Below are 24,918 nucleotides of genomic sequence, written 5' to 3'. Positions count from 1 at the left end.
AGGCCAGCGGACCCTTGATCACTGAAGGGATGGTCATCTGTTAGGAAAGTGGCAAAAAAGTTAGCAGGGAAAGGAGAAAAGGAGAGGAAAGAAGGACGGGACAGGAAGCTTCATAACCCCTTCTGTCATTATGTGACAGAGCTGACATTCTTCAGCAGGACTTAGGTTAATACAAGGTGTATACTGAGCATGTAGTCTGGAGTAATCTTGAGTGAATAAGCCAGTAAAAGTTACTCATAGCAACTTTAGGGGCATGCTACGGATTCTTTTTTTTTTTTTTCTTTTTTCCTCAAAGGTAAGTTATCATGTTGGGTGTTACAAAATCATATAAAAAAACAGAGTTTATCTAATGTTGCGCATCAGCTGTTAATCTTCATATACAGCTGTGAGCAAAACTCCACCTGCCCTTCAGGCTGACGCGGGGCCAGCAGTGCTGTGACTAAGCCCTCTCTTGAACTGTTCTGAGCAAGGAATCATTCCTTGGGTGATTTCACACAGAAGCAAATGAAGGGACATGACAATGAACTGAGCTGGGCTATAGCAGGGTGTCTGTGGGGGAGCACACATTTCTGTTTTAAGGGGCTGCTGTAGTTCCTGACATTTTTCTGCAATTTTACTTGTCATTGAATTTCCTAATAATTTTTCTTGCTTCCAAGGTACAAAGGCAAGATAAGATGAAGAGAAGTTTAAGAGAATTAACTTATTACATTTCATCTCACTTTGCCGTTTCCAATTTTTTCTTGATAATGTTCATGCTTACCATACAGTAGTTCAGTGATCTCAATTTTCCCTCATGAACCAGCAAGGAAAACCCTCAGGGTTTAGACGGGGCGCCTCCATTCTGTACTAGTTCTGCACAAGGGGAGCTGTCACAGGTAAAGGTTAGCAGTTTGGCTCTGACAGGTAGAGCCAAGCCAACATGGACATCTGGAATTATTCATGAGTTTTCACATGTATTTGTTCACTCACTCCTTCATTTACTCATTGGTTCTCCAGGACATGCTTGGTGTTACATAGGCTGGATTCGATAGGGTCCATCCTTGTAAGGAAAATGTGGGCCCTGTGCTCAGAGGTTCAGCTCCCAGCTGTACATGGCAGCAACTCTGGAGTGTCAGGACCCTGCATCAGGTGAGGCAGCCCGGGCCAAACTAATCCACACGACTTTGCTGCCAGCAGGCAAGTCCCTTTTGTAAATGGGCATGAGAATCACAACCTGGCACTCCCTAGTTTCAGTTAACAGAAAACTAGCCCCTAACATCAGCACTACAGTCAGGTGAGGCGATCGTTTCTGGATCTTTACGTCAGCTTTGTTACATGAGACCTTCGGGGTGACTTTGGACAGAGTGAAGTAATCAATCTGCAGATAGCAGCTTCAGTCCGTTGTCTGGCTACACTCGTCACAAGGGGGCTCTGTCAGTAATGGGTGGATGGTGGGTGAAATGCTTGAAATTTTTAATAGGATAGCTTTGAAGACACGTAGTCAGGTAACTCTTTTTATGTCCCATTTTAAATATTTTGTGTCACAGTACGCAGAGGGGGCCATGTTTCCAGATTATTTTCTTGCCTATGGATCTAGTGATAAACTTTTAAGATAACGACATGACTCTCTGCGCCTGGTATTCAGCATAGTGTCCTGACTGTCATTGTTGGCAGCTCCTGGTAACTGAGCAGAAAGGCGGTCAGGCCCCTTTGCATGTCAGCTGAATCAGCATCTGCATGTACACAGTTCCCAGGCTGACTTCTACACACACCGGTGTTTGGGGAGCTCTCTATGTCTGCTGCTAAGTAAAAGAGCACCTCAGTAATACTGTGTGAGAGCAGCCTGAAGTGTTCTGACTAGTTGTGAAATATCTGAGGAACACATACCAGGTACAGAAGAAGATGACACTAGGGAAGAATGAAAATGAGCTCAACACAAAAGAAGCTATAGAAGTGAAAATGTTCCTTCCATGGACTGTTCTTCTTTGTACTTGAGAAAGAAATATCCTCCCTCCCGGCTCCTTTGGAAAATATCATACTAGATTGTTGGGACGTTCAAACAATGAAGTCCAATTAATAAAAACAAAGAATCAAAAGAAAGAAGATGAAACTTAGTTTTAACCTAATTTCTTAAGGCTCTCATTTTGAGCTTTGTGTTTTCCCCTAAGTATTCACATTTCTCATAAAAGAATCCTAAATAAAGAAGCATGTGTGTAGTATAGAATAATTACTCATGTTTACTGTTAAGAACAAGCACAGCAGCATGCAGCAACAAATGCCTCTCTTGCCCACTTGATAGCTCTTTTCTTAGATATGCAGAATTTTATATAACAGCAAAAAATGCAAAATTTCTTCTAATCTGTATATTCTAAGTAAAAAATGAAACAGTTCATTTAGAAGAAGTTAAATTCTGTGTTCAGTGAAGATTTTAAAGTTTATGTGGGGAGAAAAAGTGTGCACAAAGATAAATGGATTATAATGTAAATTGAATCTCCCATGAAATGTGAAGATGTAAGTGTGTGTGAGCATAATGTGTTCTGATGGGAGCAAGATTATTACTAACGCTGTGATTTTAGACTGTGTTGATATTTTACAGAAGGTTAAAGAAGTTCCAACACTATCCATCCTAACTTCTAAGATCATGTTCTTCAAACTGCTAATGAATGTCAAGGCAGCCTCATATATTGAGATGTCTGATCAATTGGCAGATTGCTGTCAATAAATATGTGTCTTAAGTGGTTTGTAATAGACAGGCTAATGAAGTACCCTCTCAGAGTGTCAGAGCTATTGGGAAAAATCTCTCTCCCTTCTGGGCGTCTTGCCATACGTCATTAGTCTCCTCTGATAGAAAAGAATGCCCTTCACCATAACCGAGCTCACCTCCGGATGAAGTATCTGAGAACCAGAAAGTGATTTTCATCTTAAACACTAACCGATACTCAAGCAACATGGGCTGGGAAGTGTGGTTCCTGGTGGTGCGAATGGTAGTAGTAACTAACATCACTTGAGCAGTTACTGCGTGCACAGCTTTGTGTTCAGTAGCCAGACCTAATCTTTACAGTACTCCTGTGAGGAAGATCAGTTTCTCAAACCTCTCAGATCCTTAGGGAACAGGTAATTTTTCCTCACCACTCTAATCCTGAAATAGATTTCATAGATGGCATACCCTACACTTAATTTTTTTTAAGGTCATTGTAATTCTCCAGCTATCCCATATGGAGAAATAAAAGAATTATGGCTTATTATTGCATATGTGCAGTATTTAAATGCTTGCTCTTAGTGCTGGAGAATAGGCGGTAGAAGTCATATGTTTGCATATCTTCCTGGAAGACCTGTCTGTGAATTTGATGGGTCTGGCTGCAGACTGATGGAGATCGGCTGTAGCAGCTACTCATAAAATAAAAGTGGCCTTGAAGACACTAATGGGATTTGTCCAGAATGGTAAACAACTTTTATTAATGCTCTAAAAAGAAAATATCATCCCACCATAGTTTGCACAAAAATTGCATTGTTGGTCTCTCCAGTACATTGATGCGAGGCAGAAAATACTGTGTGTTCCTACATTAAAGAGGTTAAGTTTGAGGATATTCTCCTACATGATGTCCAGTGGACACTGGGAAGTCACATATCCTGGGAGACCACTCTCCATGTGGTAGACCAGGGCAATTCATTGAAAGACACCTGGCACCCCAAACCTTCCTCTAGTAAATGCCAGTGGAGCTAGATTTATTAAAGTAACCTCAAACACTCCACAGGTTGCCAGAAAGTCTTCAAGGAGTATTGCCACCCCTTCAGGCCAAGGTACTGTTTTCCTAGAGGCAACAGCTGGGGAGTAGTGGCATTGGGATAAAGACTGTTCCGTGACCCCCAGAATCCCTGTCTTTAACCCAATTCACCACCCCTCCCCAGTGCAATGAGAGGGGCCAGCATCACCACATTAAAACACAGGTAGGCTTATGGATTATTTCTTAGGATGTAATGAGAAGAGGAAAAGGGTTTTTTTGAAATTGATTGAAAGCCCCTGGCTTGCATTCAGCTCTGCATGCAAAAGCATCCAATGCTCTGTCTCAGATTCACAGCAACTCTCTGTCACGTGGTTATTTTGTTTCCCCTTTGCAAATTAAGATCCAAGACCCTTCCACAAGGTCACCCAGCCAGGAAAAGCAGAACTCAAGCTCTTGCCCTGCCCCTTAGAGCTGACTGGTCTCAGGAGGAGGGAATGGGTCACCTGAAGACACCATTCGCACCTCTCTTGATTTCCCTCAACCTCCTCATTGCCTGAAATTTGAGCATAATATCAGACACTCTCATTCGAGGACATAGATACGGGTCCTTCACTGATGCCCATGTCGGAGCCCTGAAGAAATGCCCACCCCTAATTCATCAGTGGTGCCCATGAGCTAAACAAGGGCCCTGTGCTGCCAGACACCACTTTCCTGCCCTGGTGACCGTGTGATCCTCTTGAAGGAGACAGTTACTGCTTTTTGTGGTCTTTCCCAGCTTAAAGAGTCTGCATTCCACCCTCCCAAGAGCACAGGCACAGGGAAGCTAGCCTTGGCTAATGCAATTGGAGGCCGTTGGGATGGGGGGGTCAGACCTGGTGGGACACATTGAATCCCAGGGGACTTTTGTAGTTGGTGACTGGGAAAGAGAAGCAGCTTCCTACACCAAGCCTTGTTCACTTTCTCTCAAAAGCAAGACAAGAGAAGTTCCTTCAGCTTATCTGTCAAGTCTGTGCTAAAGGCAGACAGTGACTAATTCCCCCTGAATCTCCCTAAGCTTTTGCACTCTTCTTTGTTTATTATATTAATAAATACTACGCAGTTAATGTTCCCATCTGGCAAGGCAGAGAAGAGAGCATAAAAATGAAGTTGTACTTACAGCTGTTAAATACTAATGAAGGTGATTCCTACTTGACATGGTAGGAAGGTGGGTCTTTATTTTAGAGTTCATAATTAAGAACTACCAAGTGACTAATATTAATTAGAAAGCCAGCTATATTTCTTCAGTTTCATGGTATATTTCGTCTTACCTGTGAAGGGAGTTAGTCTGGCCTTTTTTAATCAATCAGCCCTTGAGCAATTATCTATTAAGTATACTTTGTGTGTACAGAACCAGCTATAGAACAGAGATTTATAAGATGCTGTCATTGCCTTCAGGAGCTCCACCTAATTGCGGAGTGAGTGCTGACCAAGAGCGCCAGCATTCGGAACAGTGAAGCGAAAGCTTGCTCTCTCGGTGGTGTGGAAGCATCAGAGCAGTGTGGCAGGGCGCTGGGAGGGAGCTATTGCAAACTACACAGGTGCCCTCCCTCTGCCGGGTTGCAGAAGCCAGCCAGTGTAATTGATGGCGAGTATTGTGTCCCCAGTTATGGGGGGTGGGCCAGCGGTGGGGACTGTTGACTGGGGAGCTGGAGTTCAGAAGGAACAAAGATCATGGACAGAAAGAGTTGGGAGGACTTCAGCGGGTTCTGAAGAGGAGGGAAAAGGTTTTGAATGAGTAGGGAGCAATGAGAAGTCCACAGAGGTGGAAGGAGAGAGCTCTGATGGCATTGGCGCTTAAACTCCAACCTTCAGTGCCCAGCTTCCCACCAGCCACTGCAAGAGAGATGGCTTGTGCTGGGGCGGGCTTGTGCTGGGGCGCGGCCTCCTGCAGGCAGTGGGTTAGGCAGGAAGGAGCCTCGGTGCCCTGCATCACTCAGCTCCTTCACAAAGGGTGCCTAGGATGAGCGGGCTTCACAGGCAGATTCTCAGAATCCCTGTTCATCTGCTAATCCCCTTGAATGACTAGCAATTGGAGAAGGATTATATGAAGCTGTAATGGGCTTTCTTTTGACTTTACTTGCCAAGTATTAAATTTTGCCTTATTTCCAACCCCAGTTTGCAGTTCTTTTTTTAGTTTCACACTGAGAGAGTGGTATCTGTAGATGGACATTTCTGTTGAATTATAGGGTGCGCTGTCTTCTCAGGCTGGGGTCTTCTCAGGCTGGGGTCTTCTCAGGCTGGGGTCCTCCATCCAGGAATCTCCATGCTCCTTCACAGACTTTCGCCAGGTGTCTTCTCTCCCTCCAAGGAGACTTCTGGTCAAAAATTCTAATATGAGCCTGAGAAACATTCTTTCACAAAGGTTTATTCTCTGTGGATGGAGATTTTTAGGAACCATGTTTGCTGGTACTTTTCTCAAATTCTGCACTGAACTGTTTCTTTTCATGTCTCCTCTAATTGAGTGCTGATTTTCATTCCGGCTTCGCATGGGGGAGGAGGGCAGCATGCACGCCTGTGTGTGTGTGTGTGTGTGTGTGTGTGTGCTTGTGTGTGTAAGCCCTCTCTTGCCCTTGTTTATAAACAGCTCTTTTCAATACACCCAGCCAGAGCCATCTTTTCCCCAACTAAGAAACTTTTTCATTGAGTATTTTCAGGACCCCAGCCGCTGCTTTAGATAAAGTCCTTATCAGCATCCATCTTTGGAATCTTGTCTACCGCCTTAGTTTTGAACTGCTCCCTTGGGGAAGAGGAAACCTTGGAACTAGTGGGTCTGTGCTTTTCTTTTTGTAGCTTGGAGAAATCACTGATCTGACATAGTAATCAGCCTTGAACTGGCTACCTGTGGGTGGTGTTTGTACAAAACTTAAATAAGTTGAGAGACTTGTATGGAAGGATGGCTTGCTATATCCAGATAGCGCCTATATTGTCGTAAGACTTACTGTTTTTCTTTAATTCACTTTACATCCTTAAGAAATTATAGCACTCTTTTAGAAGGCAATTGGAATTACTTGCAACTGGTAAACAACATAGTAATTAAAAGTTAGAGCTTGCTTCTCTACCTGGATGGTCATCTCACAGAACACCTGTGGGGAACAGTAACTGGGGGAGATGCTGCCGCAAGGCTAAGACAGGCTCCTTGCATCTAACTTTAATATTCATAGGGCTTGTGTTTAACTAGATTGGTGAGTTTTATTCACACTGGGATTTTTCAACCTTGGCATTATTGACCTTTGGTAACTGACTCCTTGTTGTAGACTGCATTTTAGGGTGGTTAGCGGCATCTAGATGCCAGTGGCACACCTCCAGGTGTGTCGCCCAAAGACATTTCTAGAGATTCCCAAATAGCCTCTGGGCAGAGCAGTCTGCCTGGTTGAGAGCTGCCCTCTTACCCATAAGTCAGCATCTTGCTTTTACTATTGTTGTCTTAATTTGTAACTCTGGAGGGTACATACTTGAGGTATGCTGCAGTTTTTAAAACCATGTGTTAGTGCATTGGTGACTATGCCTGTAGTTCCTCTAACCCCAAAAGAAGTGACCCTGGGCTCTCCTGAGACCTGCAGGGGTGCACCTAGTCCCTTCACTTATAAGTGAGGTAGCTCCCCACTGACTGTTGAGTGACTTTCTCTCCCTGTATTTAGCCTATCCTCCTTATGTGTTTCTGGTTTACATACAGATCTGCTTATTTTTTAAGGATTCAGTGATAAATGACTTCAAGCAGTAATGATTCGCTTCATCAACAAAGTCCTGCATTTTTGTGAGGCTTTACTTCCTTCAAATGTATCAATCATGTCTCTTAGCATTCAGAAAAGACCAGTGATACTGTTTAATACCATTATCCCCCTCCCATTTGTTATGAGCAAAGCCAAGCCACAAGCTAAGTTGCTGTCCTGTGAAAGCAGTATATAGGAAGCAGTCTGTTCTTTTGTTTTGCAGAATTCCATTGTTTGCATTCATTATGCAATGTAGCATGGATTTCTAGGTAGCCATTAGTAATTGTGTCCATGATTGTGTGGTGAAAACAATGCAATAACTTGTTTAAAATTTTAATCCTGATTATAAAATTATGAACTATGAGCATTAAAAAATAGTTTCGATGAAACCTTACAAGAAATTTACAGAATAATGGAGTTTATGTTTAAGTAGGAAACTTACTGTTGTTGTTTTTTTTTTTAGTGCTCTTATGAATTTCTAAATGGGTTATTTGTCTTATTTCTTTTTCTTTTAAAAATAAAATTTGTAAGTTGAAAACATAGGAGAATATAGTTTGGATTGTTGCCCAAGCTCCTGTTTTCACTATAATTCTACCAAAGGAAAGTTCCTATTTTATACTATCTGGGGCCAGAGTTAGTTGTACCTTGGGGCACGGGGCTGGTCAGCCCCTGCTTCTGGTGCCCAACAAAAGAATGGACTAGAAATAAGTGATGGTGGCTTGGCACCATTTACTGTTCTAGTTTTTTTGTTTTTTTTTTTTTGTTTTTTTTTAAAGATTCATTTATTTGTACATACAGAACTGCGGTACAGGCCAGAGGCTCAGGGGCGGTGAGAGGCTTCACCAGAGACAGAGCGGGGAGCAGAACAGGCAGATCGATGAAGTACACTGCTGAGGGGAGCAGCGGGCGGGTCAGGAGAGGTCTGCCGCACCATGTGGTCACCTCCGGGGCAGGCGGGAATCGAACTCATGCGGAAGCAGTTTTAGATTCTCAGTGCTGTGCTTTAACCCGCTGCGCCACCAGGGAGGGCCCCTGTTCTAGTTTTTTTAGTATAATATCTTCTGGGATGAAAGTCTTTCCTATGAAAAGAAAGAACTTGCTCCATGCCTAGCTTTGCTCACACTTAGTGACAACAGGAGACAGAATTGGTAGCAGACTATATCCCCATTGGCTTTTTCACTATGGCACGCTTATAACTGGAACCAATTTGACAAGGCAGTGGAGTGAAAACATGGCGTGCTCCGTTCCATGAGCCAAGATAGATTCTGGTTTGCTTGAAGAGTTATGGAACACTCCAGAGTCCCTGCCGGTTCATTCAGACGGTGCCGGTTTTATTCCCACCTTTGCCTCCCTTCCTTCCTTTGTCACAGCCATCCGTCATCACCTATACTAGCCTTTTCTTGTCTGGAAAAAAATGTTTTTACTGTTGTTTTTAAAGAGCTGTAGACAATTTTTTTTTTTTTCTTAAGAGTTGTAGACATTTTAATGAAGCTTTCTTCTCTGCCTCTCTCTGATGTGTCAGGAGAAAGGTACAGTAACAGAGACTATGGCATTACGGTGGAAGGCCTATCTGAATACATTTCATTATATTGAGCTAGATTTCTCTGAGAAGGGAGCTTTTCCAGCTAAATATACCCTGAAAAGATATCCTGGGTGCTCAACCCTCATTTTTGGTGTCTGCAAGTACCATTTTCTTATCCTTAATATTTCAGATTGTTCTCTGGTACTGTTGCAAACAGGATCAAAGCTAGTGACCTAATCAAAAATAACAGTGCCCAGTATTAGACAGGTACGAGCCAGAGTGTCTCTGCCAGTGAGAGTGGCAAGCTTGCAGGTATCTGTCACTGAAAGTCCCACGTGGTCTGAGTCTTCGTGCTGGTGACCTCATAGGCACAGCAGTGATTGGGTGTCCCCAGGGACATACAGCCTATTTAGAAGCAATTCCAGGAGTACCAAGCACAGAAGCATGTGGAAATTCCACTCTCAGTATTAGTGTACAGCATACAAAATGAATTTTTCATACAGAGTTTTAAAAAAAATGGAAACATTCCAGCATTTCTCACTCATGTGCCTTTTGGAGTTAGTGCCCTTTACAGCAGCTGGAAGGGGAATGATTGTAATGTAAGCAGAGTGGTGTTTGCAAGTGAGAGCTGTATGAGAGGCAGTGATGATTTTGGAAACATTATTCTGGGTGTTGAATTGAACAAAGAGTCATTACTGAAGGAAAAAAAATACCCAGAAACACGTTGTTAATACTCTTTCAGATTTGAGCCTGGAGAACCACACTGTGCATTGAGTGGAAGATAAATAGAGAGAAAAATAGCAAATTAGGGGGACAAATAACCAGGGGGAAGCAGGGGTACCCGCTAGCATCAGCAGAGGAGAACATATAACCAGCGTCTGATGCATTTCCCTAAGAATCAGTATGTTTGCAAATTGCTTCATTGCATCTTAGCAGAATCTAATCTGAGTAACGAAGAGCTGACTAGTAAACATAGTTGGATGAATTCCCTCAGTACTCCTGAAATATAACAGAGCAAGGAACAGTATAATGAAAAATAACCAAGAGAGTAGCTAGGGGCTTAACTTATGATCAGTGTTCATTACAACAAATGACACTTTCACTGCAGAGTTACCATAAAGATTATTGACTCTTACATAATTTGGTTCCCATCTGAATAGATTCTAGAACAGCCTCGCCTGTGAACGGGGGAGCTAAAGCAAGAAGACTACGGAAAATGTACTCAATCTCCTTATTCATTTTTTCAATTAGTATGAGCTGCCCATTCAGAACCCTGGATAGAGCAAGAGTTTGGCATTTTTTTCCAGAAAGACTTGGCGATCACTGTCAGCATTCACCAATGTGGCTGTATGTCCTATTCAGTGAAGACCATGCTCACAAAGTGACTAAACTTGTTGGTAGTTTTATATCCAGACCCCCCCTCCGTATGTTCTCTGCCATTTGCTATTTTCCTCAAGCATACATGTTACAACACTTGGAAAAAAATCTCTTTGGAAAGAAGCTGTGTTTTGTGTAAAAGTTGAGCATACAGCCATAAGGCATTTTGCAACTCTGTGGCTTCTACCAAGTATAGAATGAACGACTCCAGTTCTGAGCACAGTGCGTAATCATCTTGGTTTACTGAACACCTGTTTGCTTCCTGCAAAGTACTTTATGTTTTTACATGCTCCTAGCAACCCTGTGAGGCATGTTGGTTGGTTATTACCAGCCCATTTTCCGGATGAGATAGCCTACCCAGAGTGGTGAGGTGGCCAGAGTTCTTCAGCTGCCCCTTCTTGGAGATGATCTTCAGTGCAAGGTCTCTCTAATAGACTCAGATACTGTTTTAACTTGCTCTCAGGTGCTCAGTGTTGAGACATTCTGCCCGCCCCCCCGCCCCCCCGGCCATACCTTCTAGAAAAGAAACAGGCTGGTTGCTGAAATCAGACATATGGGCTTGGATATTGACTTTTTCATGTGATATAGGATCCTGCAAAAAAAAATAATAATAATAATAATGATTTAACCTCTGGGGGAATAAGATTCTTTTTTAATGTGCTCTTTATGTGATTTCCTCCTCCATTCCTCTCAACTGTAAGCAGTGTATGTCCAATTATAACTATTGCTTTACACAGTGAAAAACTGAGGCGTAGAGTAACTCAGACTGCTTAGGTCATCGATCAGTCTACACCTCTGTGTTCAGCCTGTATTCAAAGTCGTCCCAATCTTGCATGTTGTTGTGGTTTCAGAATCGAGTTAGTACTGTGGTGGCCCCCAAAACATAATGGAGATGGAAGGTCATTGTTGGGCAGGGAGTGGAGGAGGCAGCCCTCAGTGATGTATGTGAGAGATGCAGACAGAATCAGGGAACCCCAGATGCTAGAAGCTGTGCTGTGGGGGAACATGCTAAGTGGTATTTAGGAACAACTCCACAGTCATTGAAAGAATAAGAAAGAAAAATCAAGATTTATAGTAGGTAAGTCTTTGGACCTCACCCAACCTTTGGATTTCAGTTTTGTCTTTCTATGTTTCATGGTAAATAACACCTTTTCATGTAATGGGAGTAGCCAGCAGTGTAATATGTGACACTGTCTCTCTCAGCACCTTGTTCTTTCTTTGATTTTTTTTAAAGATTTATTTATGCGCAGGGGTGGTGAGAGGATTCAGTGGAAAGCAGAACAGGCAGATTGATGAAGTGCACTGCTGAGGGGAGCAGCGGGCAAGACAGGAGAGATCTGCTGTGCCATGTGGGCCACCACCCTGGCTGAGGATTGGACTCCTGCTGTGGCTAGGCTGGCTTCATAGTGCTGTGCTTTAATGCATTGGACCACCAGGGAGGTCCCAGTTCTCTCCTTTATCAAAGGCTGACTATGATGCCCCACTCCCTGGCTACCTGCCAGAGCTTCTGTAACTCTCCCTGCAGCCCTGGCCCCACCCACCCAGTCCAGAGGTCAGAGGTGCATGGTGTGGGGCAGTGTGAAATGCCAGTATCGTGGTCTAGCATTTGCCCTCAGGAAGGAGCCAGCTGGGTGAGGAAATCTGACTTACCAGGGGATGGCAAAACTCCTGAGTACACAAGAAGCTGCTGCTTCTTGAACACCTTTGTTTCTTAGAGTTGTTTGCATGTGTTCCTGCTATGGGAGAAGAGAGAACATGACCAATCAAGGGTATTTATGGGCTTTTGGGGTTATTTTTCTTAACCTAAAGGCCTTTCTAGGTTGATACATAAAACTATTATAAACAATTAAAGATTAGTGAGAGAACCTCTTGATAAGTGGGATTACTTCTGAAAGTTAAATAGATTTTCTCCATTGTTTCTTCTTCTACAGCACTAAAAGTAACCAAGTGCCAAGAAGGAGCCCATTGGCTCCACATTCATAAGCTCTCTCTGTGTTCTGTGATACAGTAACAACTAAAAGTTTGTTTCTTGAGCTCTTGAATTATAGCTCTTCTGATTGGGAGGTGCTTTAAGAGCAAAATACTCACTAGATTTAAAGGATACCAAAATAAATTTATATGATTAATATACAAGATCATTCATCATTAATAACGAAATAGGCTGTTAATCATTTATATTGATTACTTGTTGAAATGATCATATCTTAAATATGTTGGGTTAAATAAAATATTAAAATTGATTTCATCTCTTTTTAAATGTGACTTCTAGAAAATTTATTTACATCTGTGGTCTGCATTGTATTTTAGTGCTATTTTACAGTGATGTGTGAAAGTATGGAATATGTCTGCAATAGGAAGTACTAATAAATGTTTAGAAATAAGGTTTTCAAAAGTAGCTTCCTGAAATATTTATGGTGGTAAAAATGAACTCACTGTAGATATTCACGGTAGCTGGTTCTGCTGAATAACACAGCTTGTTTTTGCATTCTTGGCAAAAAATGTTGGTCAGAAATCTTGAATAAGTTATTCAGTCGAGAATGTTTTCATGAGGAGATTGTCAGGTCAGTTTCAGTCAGTTGTTGTGAAGCAGGGTTTGTTAATCTCTGAGGTCCTTGCTTTGCCCACATGGCCTTTGTGATGTTTCCAAGCCTAGATGTCATCCTGACCACAGCCTTTCCTGTACCAGACACTAACAAAAGAGCAACCCCAGGAGCGATCCTCAGACTTCCTGGGCCTCTGGCACCCACCTCATGCTCCGCTTGCCTCATTGCCACCATCTGTATTCAGACTGCTCTCACACCTTCCAGGAGTGTTTTGTGGGTGAGATTCCTAGATGAAGCACTTGCGATTCTTGGATGAAAAGGTTGTTGTGACAAGCTTTAGCTCGCTCCCCACCCACAACCACAGTTTTGCTCTAATTCTACCAGGCCTGTGGGGGCATCAAATAACTAAAGCTTGAGCCAGAGAGAGCGAGAGGAATCCTGTTGATGCTCTTCCAGTGTCCCCACCCAGATTCACTGCCGACGCCTGGAATCCTCTAGTAGATGGATTTTTAACATCAAGCATAAACTACAAGCATCTTAGTTTTTAACCTTTTTGCACTTGACGACCATAAATTCCTGAAACTCTCAAAAATATGATTTTAAAAACTTGGCAGGAATGGATGACATACATTAAATCTACAGAATGTACTTGGACTGAAAGTAGTTTTTAAAGCCTTCATTACTTTCTGAAGTATGTTTTTCCACAAGACTCAAAACCATGAAAGCAAAGTCTAAAGGGAGGAGGGGATATGCAGATTCCCCCTCCTTGGAGCCCTGAGAGAAGTCTTCTCCATTGTTCTTTTGACAACTGTTGACTTGTTCCCCCATACCAGTTTGCTCACTAAAAGCCTAAGTCTTCCCCTCTTGCCAGCCTCTCCTTACTGCTGGCCAGTGCTGCAAAGCTTGGCATCAGGAATAGAGGGATAGTAAAAACAGTTGCAGTGCTGTGTTCTAAAAATAGGGTTTTGCCACTTCAGACAACTTGAGGAAATACACCTTAGCCAGGAAAATTGTAAGAGGTAGTAAATAGACTTGAGCTGCTTCTTCCTACTTCCTAAATCCCACCTGGTGAGAGAGCCTCGTGGGTGAAGGGCTGTCTGGATATGTCTACTCACAGATAGATGGGTGCTTTTCGTTTTGTTTCCTAAGTTTGTTGCTTATTTCTTTGCTGTGCAATTGAAATGTGACTCACCTCATAGAAAATCCATGGATGGGAAAGGAGAGTTAATAATTTGATGCTGTTTAAAATCACAATGCAATAATCTCACCAGAACATAGAAAGAATCTTAGTGAGGGGAGCTGTCTAGGGTTCACTTCACGTGGTTTTGCTTAAGAGTAAGTGTGGTAATATTACAAATTTCATGTGAAACATAGGCAATTTTCAATCAAATGCTCAATCCTGGCCATGCTGAACCCCTCACTCTAAGTGGGTGCTGGGAACAGGCCGGTACCATCTCCAAACAGTGTGTGAGGGGCTCTGGCAGCAGATACGGTTGGTTACATTGACTACATCCTAGTAAGTACCATGACCCATGCTTTCATTCAGTCTGTCAACAAACATTCTGTGTGCATATGGTGTACCAGTTCTGGAAGATACTTTAAAAAGGCCAGCAAGGTTCCTGCTCTCTTTAGAGTGATTAACATTCTTTTAAAAGGAGGTGAGCTTTAGCAAGTAAACACATAAACAAAATAATTATATTCTGACTTATCAGTGTGAAAAAATGGTGTAATCAAAGGTATATCATGTAGCTAAAGAAAGCCTTTCCTTGGAATCCACACTTGAAATAGACCCAAATGCTATTGTATCAAAAGAACTGACCATTCCTTTGGTTGCAGAAAAACACAGTGGTAAGGAGCAGTGGGGATTATTTGATACTGCTGCAGACATGTACCGGACTTCAAGCCTGACATGATGGGGGAGCTCAGTCTCATTGGACCCTATCTCTCTCTAACTTCCAGCCTGCTTTGTGCTAGCTTTATCCCAGACTTTATCTCTTCTCGGGATCTGGCCCCCTAATTCTAGTAAAACATGAAAGAGAATCTTCTCTTCCCAACTGTTTCAGTGACAGTACTAATCTTTGTCTCATTGACTGTACTTGACCACAAGCTCATATGTGAACCTATTACTGTGGAACCTGTTACTGTGCTAGGAGTAAAAGAGAGGCATTTAGGAGACTGAGTCTTTTTTATTTATTTTTATTTAATTGATACATGGAACAACTGAGGTAGAGACCAGAAGTGTGGGGGCGGGGGCAACCATTCACTAGAGACAGAGTGGGGAGCAGCAGCTGAGACAGGAGAGGTCTTGCCCAGTTGGGTCAGCTCCGTGACTGGAGATCAAGCTCACAGTGGCCGCTGTAGCTGGATCATGCTGATGCTCAATGAGTGGGGGGCGATGCCTGCATTTAGACCCCAGGTGTGTAAGCTCTCCTCTAAGAGTTCACTCATCACCTGTAAACTTGGGGTAGGAGTGGTGCCATGTGTCAGAGTGACTCAGGAAAGAACATTCCAGGCAGAGTAAACAGCAAGTGTAAACTTCATAAAGTGAATGAGGGCCTAACTTGTTTGCCTACTTGTGTCTCGTGGACACGTCGTCTCCCGCTTTGCCGATAGCCCAGCCTGATGACTGTCAGGTCTCAGTGGCGAGAAGTGTGCTGGTGTGATTGGGGTGACTTTTGTGTTTCTCTCGTAATACATTTTTTATTGATGTTATTATTGCCCACCCAGAAAGCAACCCCCCTGCCTTTACATTCAGGTTCTTGGGTGGTGCCTTACCTTTGTTCCATTTTGTGATCTCTCCAGCCAAGTCTGTATTGGCAAGATGTGGAATTTGGAGTGGGTCCGATTTTAAAGACAGAGCAACCATTTGTGTTGCCACAGAATTAACATCTATCTGTCCATGTTAAGGGATCTGTGAGATAATGGCCATTTACCTTTAAGGGCCAGATTCAAGTTGGTGAAATTTAGTGCTAGTGTTTTGGGGGAATTATTTTTGAAGGTGATAAATGCACATATGAAAAATCCTCATGCATTTATGAATAGGTCGGTATAGCTATATGTGTATTACAAGCATATAAACACATACAGTATGATGTCACTTTTGTAGACACTGAATGCCAAGTGCTAGATACAAATTTTTTTCAAAAAAATTCCTGTATTCCTGTATGAAATCAATTAAAGAAGTAGCTTGTTTAGAAAAACTTAGCAATGCCCTTAAACTTGTTTCCTTTTGCCTGCTAGTTTATTCTGGAAATTGCAACATTTAGCGCTTTGCAGTTTAATTTAAAAGGATTACCTATTTTCTTAAATGCTTAAGCAGGGAAGCAAGTTGCAGCTATTGATTTCTCTCTGCCTGTATTCTGGGGAAGCTGTATCTGCTCCTTCCCCAGGGAACATAGCCCCTGAACTCCATGCTTGCTGGTGACAGCTCGGACCTCTGATACATAACCAAAGACCTTACCTAATATCCTTGCAACTGCTTGGGGAATTTTTATTAAGTAAAAGCATCATTAGAGTAGACAGAATGATGAAGTTTAATGAGCATCTTTTGTGCATGAGATTGTTAGTTTTGCTCTGCCAGAATCCTCATTTCTCCCCTCCAGTGGGGCAGATAGGGAGTTTAGAATGTATCAGGTATTTTTAATCTGCCTTATATTTGATATTATGGCTTTTCATAGCTTAATATTTTTGTTACGCTTGCCACAGATTCCTTTTGGCTGTCTACATGGATGCCATCTGTACATATATATGTGTTTTCTTTTTTCCATCATGTGCTGGAGACAGAAAACAGCAAGGGGAATGATGGAGAATAATATGAAAGATATAACACCGCCATTAGCAAATTGCATAACCACCTATTCGAGGTTGGATCTCAAAAAAATTATCGTCTTTTGAATTAATGAGACTTCTCATGGGAATAGGATAACTGTTATTTTTTTTCTTTGAGATTCAGCAATTTATGTGCTAAGGTTTTGTCACCCTCATAGCTGCCAGATAGGATATAAATAAAGATATTGCAACTGCTTATTAATAATCTAGGTTTCACACTTTGTCCACGGGTTCTCTTGCAGAGATTTTAAATTTAGCATCTCACCATAAGATTACAGATTATAAACAAAATTATTTCTCTCCATTATTGCTACTGCCCATATACTTAGATGTTAAAATTGGTTCTTTTCTTGCTCTGTATAAGGACTTTCCATGGAAACACCCAAAACAACAGGAGGGAGGCATATGACATGAGCAAATGACTTAAGAACAGCATATTGTACCTCTCATATACCTGGCATTCTGAAACACAATATTTACCCAGTACACAATGTGCTTCTAGCCGTGTCTTGAGTATGTGGAATACAAAAGAAGCAGTCTGCTATCCCCACCCTCGAGAAAATGGTAGATGTATTAAGACAAAACTGAGGAATCAACAAGAGGGAAGTCAAGATAACTCAGTGCATTAAGAGTATGAACTTCGGTATTATCTAGGTCTGATGCACTCCTGAACTTGCTAAGCTTCAGTCTCCTTGTTCAAAAAATACAAACTGAAGAAGCCCAACCTCAGCGGATTCTTGTGACAGTGAATGCCAAGTGAATGGCCGTTATCAAAGCCCTCTACTGGCGCTTTGAAATAATGAGCCAGGAGTCAGTATCACTTTACATGTCATCAGGGACTTAATAGTGAAATCCCATAATAGTCTGTGAAGGCTAAAGCCAGGATAGAGAGGGAGGAGAAAACTGCTCAAGACCAAAAATTCCGGGTAACATTGAAATGGCAGAAAGGATCCGGGCACACCTGCTAAACAGCAGTAACACAGATCAGTAAAAGCCAAGGATCCAGAGGAATGCTCCCTTGCAGAAAAGATTACTTCCAGCCTCCGGAATAATTTAGCATGTTTTTAAGTTTCAAAGTACTTCAATGAGTCCAGGCTGCTCTGATTGTCCAAACACCTTCAAAGTAGATGAACTACAGACAGTCACATTTCTCGCTAGGCTGACAGGTCCTAGGAAGAGATAATACTCTGTGTACTTAGCTCATAGGTGCAGAACTCCCATGAGAACCATGAGAACCACGACCCTCGCTGCCCACTGCCTTCCTCCAGACCAGCCTGTGGGCTCAAGTCTGTTAGTGAAGAGAAAGGTGCAGCTGGCACATGCAGCACTACGTGGCACGTTCTGTGGCTTCTCTGTACCACGTACCAGGCTGGTCACTCTGTCCAGTGTTACTATTTCCCATGCATAAAGCCAAGGAATGTGATTCTTCCAATCATGTGTAGGACACTTCTGGAGAGGATCAGCATCAGGAATAACAAGAGGGGACCCATTCTAATACTAGCCATTTGTTAGGGGCCTGCATTAGAGTAAGAAAAACAGAATGAAGGATGGAAATACTAGTAAATGTCATAAAGTGGCTAATGAATCCACTAAGTGATGGGCCTTTTGAGAAACTCTTGAAAGGTGTGGTCCCTTTCTTCTAGAAACCCATATGCAGTGTTACATGCGTGGTATTTCTAATGTTCCCTGGTCCCAGCTAAGAATTTCTACTGTAGGAGAGACGTCAGTCAACCTCCATTGGTGTTGCGACCACGGAAAGGGGCAGGTGTCAGATTGACTTTATTAAAGATCTGGAGATGTAGAAGGAGGTTGGGTTAGGGAACTTCTCTGTGCTTTGTTTGGGTTGGTGACTTTCCCCATGGGAATTTGGCACATTGAAGGTGGGAAGGGTGGTGACTTAGAGAGCTGCTTCTCAGGAAGATAGGTGTTTTCTAGACTTCTGAAGAACACAGAGTAAAAGCAGAAAAACAAGGGAGAGTGTCCGGAGAGAAAGGCTAGTACCCAATAGACACAGGAGGAAATTTTCAAGAAAGATCAGGGCAGTCCCTGTTGTTCTTAGCTGCTGTTGCTGCAAAGGGGTGTCGGGTCTGCAGGAGACCCTTAGATTCAAGGGAAATAATACTCCCACGGAATTTTTCTCCCAAAATGAAGATACTCACATTAAATAAAATTTGCATATCAGAAATAGAAAAGTAATCATATCACTCTGCTCGGTCTATTTGTTGCAAAACTAACTGATTGTGGTGGGTTGAAATTCTTTGCTGTGTCATCTTAGATGTCAACATCTAAGTGTTCAGTTGTGGAGCTTGAAGCAGCCATGGTGCAGGCTGCGTTGCAAGATGCCTCTGAAGTGAGCAGCATGAGGGATCATTTCATGATTCCTCCACAGGTGGTCTTTGGCAGGTGCTTTCCTGGTGACTTCTCAGGCCAGGGCTCACTCCCACGGGGACAAAAATGGAGCCCTGTGAGTCGAGCAGTGCTGACTCAGTTATCACCTGCAGCTTCTTGAAAAGTCTCCTAAGCGAAGATTGATCCTTATCTATCACTTTAGATTGTTCTTTGTTGGTTTCCTCCCCTCCTTAGTCATCTCCCAGTTACCCTCTATAAACCCTCTGTAGAGTATCAACTCTGAGACTAGGGCCCCTCACTTTCTGGGTAGAGCATCTGCCTGCCTCTGGCTGCTGCCCCTGGATGACCTTTCACCCAGGCTCTTCAACAGTGCTCTCCAGCTGGCCTGACCAGATTTCAGTGCCCATGGGCAGCCACCCTAGAGGGGATCTACTACAAAAGCACATGGTGGCAAAGCCAGGCAGTGGGTGCGCCTGTGCTTAGGCTCATGTGAGAAGTGATCAACTGGTCGGCGGAGCCCTAGCCGCGGGTCTCCATGAGAGGTTGAGGTGGCCTGCCACCCGAACACCTCGATGCCCACGTCAACAAGGTATTCTCCAGATCTGAGTTAACTTTCCTGCCAGCTCTGCAGGGTAACTGGGAGTTTTCATCCTAGTTTTGCAGATTTAAGACGTAAGACTGTGATAAGCCAGTCACTTCCCCAGAGTCACGTGGCATTCAGGGCAGAGCGGGCATCGGGATGCAGGGGTGTGTGGAACCTGGGGACCATCCTCCAAGATTCCCCAGGTTAGGGTGCTGGGGCCACTGTAGGACAGGACAGGGAGCTAGCAGGATGTGGGGAAGAAAGCATACCAGTCCCAGAGGAAGCTGGGCTCTCCCCAGGTGGAACAGGAGCAAGAGAAGCTACATTTCACCATGGGGAAAATAAAGCCTAAGAGAAGATATAAGGTGGCCAGGGGCAGAATATATTCTGATGACAGTAGCCTGTATTAATTAATCATGTTTCTTATTTCCTATATTTTATGATACTTGGATGTAGGGCAGTCTTGCTGGTTGGGGAGAGACTTTTCTTCCCAGGGCTAGCTAATTCCCAGAGATGGCAGAGAACTTGCCTGCAAGCATGCCTTTTGTACACAAACCAGCCACTCCAGAGCACATACCCCCAGCCACTTCCCTTTTTGGAATTACACACGCCAAAGCAGTATTTTCCCCCACCCCATGCCCAGGTGAGTTCCTCCAGGAACCCAGGGCCTGCAGAGCTTGTTCATGTTGTCCAATCCTACGCTCGCTCAAACTGGCTTCCCTTTCTTCACCTGTTCCTGTCCCTGAAATCACAGCGAAAGCTCTCTCCTCCTCCCAGCTCTCTCCTCCTCCAGGCGACTGACTCTGGGACCTCCCCAGGTGGTGCTGCTTGGTGCAGAGGGCCTCCCCTCTCAGGAACTGTGTGTAACAAAACTTGTCTCAGTAGCTTTGACCTCTCTGTGTGGTCACTCTATAAATTACTTTGTCAGATACATTAAAAATATGGGTCTTGAGCAGTGAATGAAAGGAGTGTGAACCATCCAGTCTGTAGTAAATAGGAGACAGTCGGTCCACTCTTCCAACTTCTTCTGTTAGAGGTAGCATCCACTTTCTTTTGGGGAACATGTTCCCCTTTCTGAAACTTCATATTGAACCTTTTCCTCTTCATTGAGCTGCTATTCTGGAAGTTATTTTTCCTGCTAAAATTAAATAGAATCCTCAGGTTTTACTTACTGATTCATCCCTATTGTTTGTAGCATATTACCATGAACTGAGGAACTAAAAGCAAAGCATATATTGTCTTACAGCTGTGAAGGTCAGAAATCTGAAATGCAAGTGTCAACAGGGTTGAGGCCCTTCAGGAGGCGCTAGAAGAACATGTGCTTCCTTGCATTTGTAGCTTCTAAAAGCTACCTGCATTCCTTGGCTGGTAGCCCTTCCTCCTTCACAGCCTTCAAAGGTCTCTCTGACTTTAACCTCTTGCTTCCCTCCCTGTGAGAACCCTTGTGACTATATAGGTACAACTCTGCTTGATTCGGGGCTTTGTTATCTGGAGCTCAAAATCCTTCATTCAGGCATGGCGGACCTCTCCTGATCCTCTCGCTGCTCCCCTCAGCAGTGCCTTTCAGTCAGTCTGCCTGTTCTCTGCATTCTGTATCTGGTGAATTTTCTCACCCTCCCGCACCTCTGGCATACACCCCAGTTCTTGTATACGTCAATAAATAAATCTTTAAAAGAATAATCTTTCATTCAGTCCCCTCTGCAAAGTCTCTTGCAATTCATGGTAACACATTCACAGGTTTCAGGGGTTAGAATGTGGACACCTGGGGGAGATGTCGTCCCCGAGATGCTAAAGCTGCCCCATAAAGGGAAAGGCAGAAATGAAACCCAGGGCTTCTGCCCTAAGCTGGCGATTCCTCCTCTGCCCCAGCTACGCCTCCATGCTGGGGATGGCCGCTTAGTAAAGGATGGACTCTCTTCTGCCCACACAGCAGGAGCAGTGCAAGGATCACGCCGAGAAGGCCGGCGTCATCCCTGCTTGCCAGTGACTCACTAAGGAAGTGGGGCAATGCATTTAGCTTGCTTAGTTGCTTTCTTCAAAAAGGATTAAAGCCTTTCTTCTAGAGACGCTTGGTGATTTGGCGTTGATATAATATACCCTATTATTTTTCTGAAGAAAAGTCCTAAAGACATAATCATGCAGTTGTTTTTATTTAATCACTCTGACTATAATCACACATCAGCCCTAATTTTCACCAGGCATCTGCTGGTCGCTTCCATTCAGCTGACCATGGTGCCAGGCATATTTAGCCATTACAGTCACACTGCAAGGAAAACATAATCATTGTTACAGATGAAGAGACTGAGGCACGATGGGATGAGAAGTGTGAATCATCTGCCCAAAGTCAGCCATTAGTAAGTGGTAAAACCTGGAGTTCCACCACAAGTTACAGACACTGACTCCAGCCTGCCCTTTGCAGTGATGTGATAAGCAACCCAGCCGCACAGTGGGGTCTGCATATACAAAGGCAGGCATTGAAACACTGGAACCTTCCCGCCCCTGCCTAAAAATGAAAAGAGCCTTGCTGAGTCCTGAGCAGCATTTTCACCCCCTTCTGACATGACATTGCTCACAGGGCCACCCATTCTGGAGTGCCTTTTGTGTCTGCTTCTTCAAGACATGGCATTTAGCAGGCCCATATCAGATCTTCATTCCCTTTTGCCTTTGACTTCTTATTTCTGCCAGTGGCACTTAGCTAGCACCAAAGCACTCCCTGGTTAACAAGCATGTGAACTGTGGAGTTGTCATCTGCAGATTTTAGTAACCCTTGAAGTTTCATGTCTGTAAAGATGTGTGTATTTCTGACCTTACGGGAATAAGGGATTAGAGAATTAGAATACAGACTCACAAGCATGTGAGGAAGCTGTATAGCTAAAAGAGCCTGAGACTGCAGGCACAGAACTAAGTCATACCTCCACTTTGGGCCAGGCGAGAGGCCCTTGGTGACCAGAGGTGTTCAGGGACATTACCCTGTAGCATTGATTGAGCCATGAGCTGGAGAAAAGCTGCATCCTAGGAAGAGGAGAGGACTCAAAGAATATGCTTCAGCAAAATGTGTTAATAAAACTGAGGAACATAGCAGCAGATCTACTTTGGCCAAGGTTTCTTCTCCCAATTTGATGCATCTGGGAGCGATGCTCAGAGGTTGAGGGTAGTGGATACAGAGGTTGGAACTGTCCAGCTCTGGAGAGTATGGGATAATCTTCCCACCTCAAAACCCTTAACTGCTGTACAAATTAAGAGCAAACTTGTAAGTACTAATGCTAATTTTCTAGAACATGCGATACCTGCTTAACACAAGAGCTCTGCCTTCCCTTTACCTGGACAACTTTGCAACACCTGGCTCTATGGACTTCTGGTCTGCTGCCAACTTCAGATTCTGCATTTAAGTTTTCTCTCAGAGCAGAGACCTAGCTTCATGATCAGCATCAGTAGAACTGTCATAGTCATGCTTCAGAGAACATGGAAGCCTGTGAAGAAAATAGAATATGGTGCAATCTGACCAAACCCCAGTGTCCAATTTCCCCTAACCAGTAAATCCGTTGGGCAGCTCCATGTGCCGGACTGTGCCTCAAAGTTGGGGTGGAGTCATCAGTAGCATCAGCGATGCCAGGTTGTGCCTCACGGCGCATGGCCACTGTTTGCCTGGCAGACTTCAAGCCTGACACATACATATCTATCTCTTGAGTGGACCTCAGAAGAGGGATTGGCCTAGGAAGGCCAGCCTTGGAGTCAGTCACTTTCACTGAGTTGGCACAAGACAGTCACAAAAATGATCAGGCAGTGAACGCCCTGAGGAACTGAGGTGCACATCGGCTCTGTCAGGGACACAGTCATATCATTAAGGGCAGTTATGGTTGAGCTGTGTTTATTTTAGGGTGACTTTTAATTTAGTTTAATCAGAATTACTCATAAATTATCCATTAATTACCATCTCCTGTTCAGTTCAATCCCCTCAGCCACAGCACCAGCGTCGCCTGCGATGGATGCCATCCACTGTAATTGTAGGGTACTTTGTCAACATTTAATCAGCAGGACTTATTAACGTGCATTGATGTGCAGCCGCCATCCCAGCACAATCAATCATGTGGGAGCAGCCAGCACGCTCGGACACCATTGCTCTCTGTCGCATTAGCCAGCCCCTGGGCTCTCGGGCAGGCACGATGCTCACTTTACACTAAATGGACACTCTGTCTCGCCAGTTCCTCCCAATTTTTGTCACTGTCGACTTAAACACTCCTGGCCTGTGAGTTCAGTCAGGAACAACTCAGCTGAGCATTCAGCTCACAAAACTGAATCTCTTCCTCCCGTGCTTTCACACCCTGCCCAGGGAGTGTGACATTGCAGGGGCTTGTCCAGAATTAGACCTGTGGCAGCTGCATGGTTTAAGTTCTTAATATACTGTGTGACCCAGAGAAAACAGAAGTGATCTTTGGAGATGAGTCTTTGGCTTACAGCTCTGCCAGTAGCAGCTTATTTCTGCTAATAGATGGAGCTCATGGTTTCCCTCCTCTCTCTTTGCAGCCTCTACGGCAGACATATGCAGGCAAACCCAGAACCGCCGAAGAAAAATAATGACAAATCAAAAAAGATCAGCCGGAAACCTCTGACAGCCAAGAACAAATAAGGGGTTGGCACAGCCTGGACTTCTGGTCCCGTCTCTCATTATTACTTCTCTGTTGTTGTATCCTGCAAATAAATGCAATGTGTGTGGCTTTCCCCCCCCCCCTTTCACTTTCTCTTTCTAGTGCTTATCACCTTACCTTTTAAATCATTTTGGTAGGTGGTAGATTTTTTTTTTATAAATTCTTAAAACCATTTGTATTTGTTTTCTTAAAATTGCCCAAGGTAGGGAACAAAGCCCTAATTCAACAGCAGATTCTGTCATGGATCAGCTTACAGTGCCTTGAATAGATGTTCACAAAGTTGTTTATTATCAAAAGAATAATTAAAATCATGTAAGCATTTCACTGTCACAGTTGATACTTTTCACTCTTCTGGTTATTCACATAACACATTATTTTAAAATAAAAATATTCTTTCGCCACCAAGATATTGTTAATTGAACTTACAAAAGGTTTTAATAAAATCTTGAATTTGTATCGTGTTGTTTTTTGAAGAAACTAAAGAACAGTCTTGTTTTGGAATACACACTTTTTGTTTACTTTTCCCCAAAAAATTATCTTGTCCAATTTTATTGTTTGTAGATGATAAACTCTGAAACTTTCCATGAAAGAAATAAAAATTAAATCAGAGGTAGTTT

The 24,918-nt window shown here is 43.4% G+C and overlaps 1 protein-coding gene across 1 annotated transcript in view; it reads left to right on the top strand.

The window, feature by feature from the left end:
* The window catches only part of RSU1 (Ras suppressor protein 1), a 144,326-nt gene extending 119,704 nt beyond the window's left edge, over positions 1 to 24,622 (top strand). The window contains exon 9 of the mRNA XM_004691274.2: positions 24,180 to 24,622. Within this exon, the coding sequence (XP_004691331.1) occupies positions 24,180 to 24,282 (103 nt within the window). The 3' untranslated portion in view covers positions 24,283 to 24,622. The remainder of the gene's footprint in view (positions 1 to 24,179) is intronic.
* Positions 24,623 to 24,918: the final 296 nt, after the last annotated feature.

The sequence above is a fragment of the Condylura cristata genome, unplaced genomic scaffold, assembly GCF_000260355.1.
Source record: "Condylura cristata isolate star-nosed mole 26May11 unplaced genomic scaffold, ConCri1.0 scaffold00030, whole genome shotgun sequence".
Taxonomy (NCBI): domain Eukaryota; kingdom Metazoa; phylum Chordata; class Mammalia; order Eulipotyphla; family Talpidae; genus Condylura; species Condylura cristata.
Note: the sequence above shows the minus strand (reverse complement) of the source record. Positions and strands in the feature narration are given on the sequence as shown.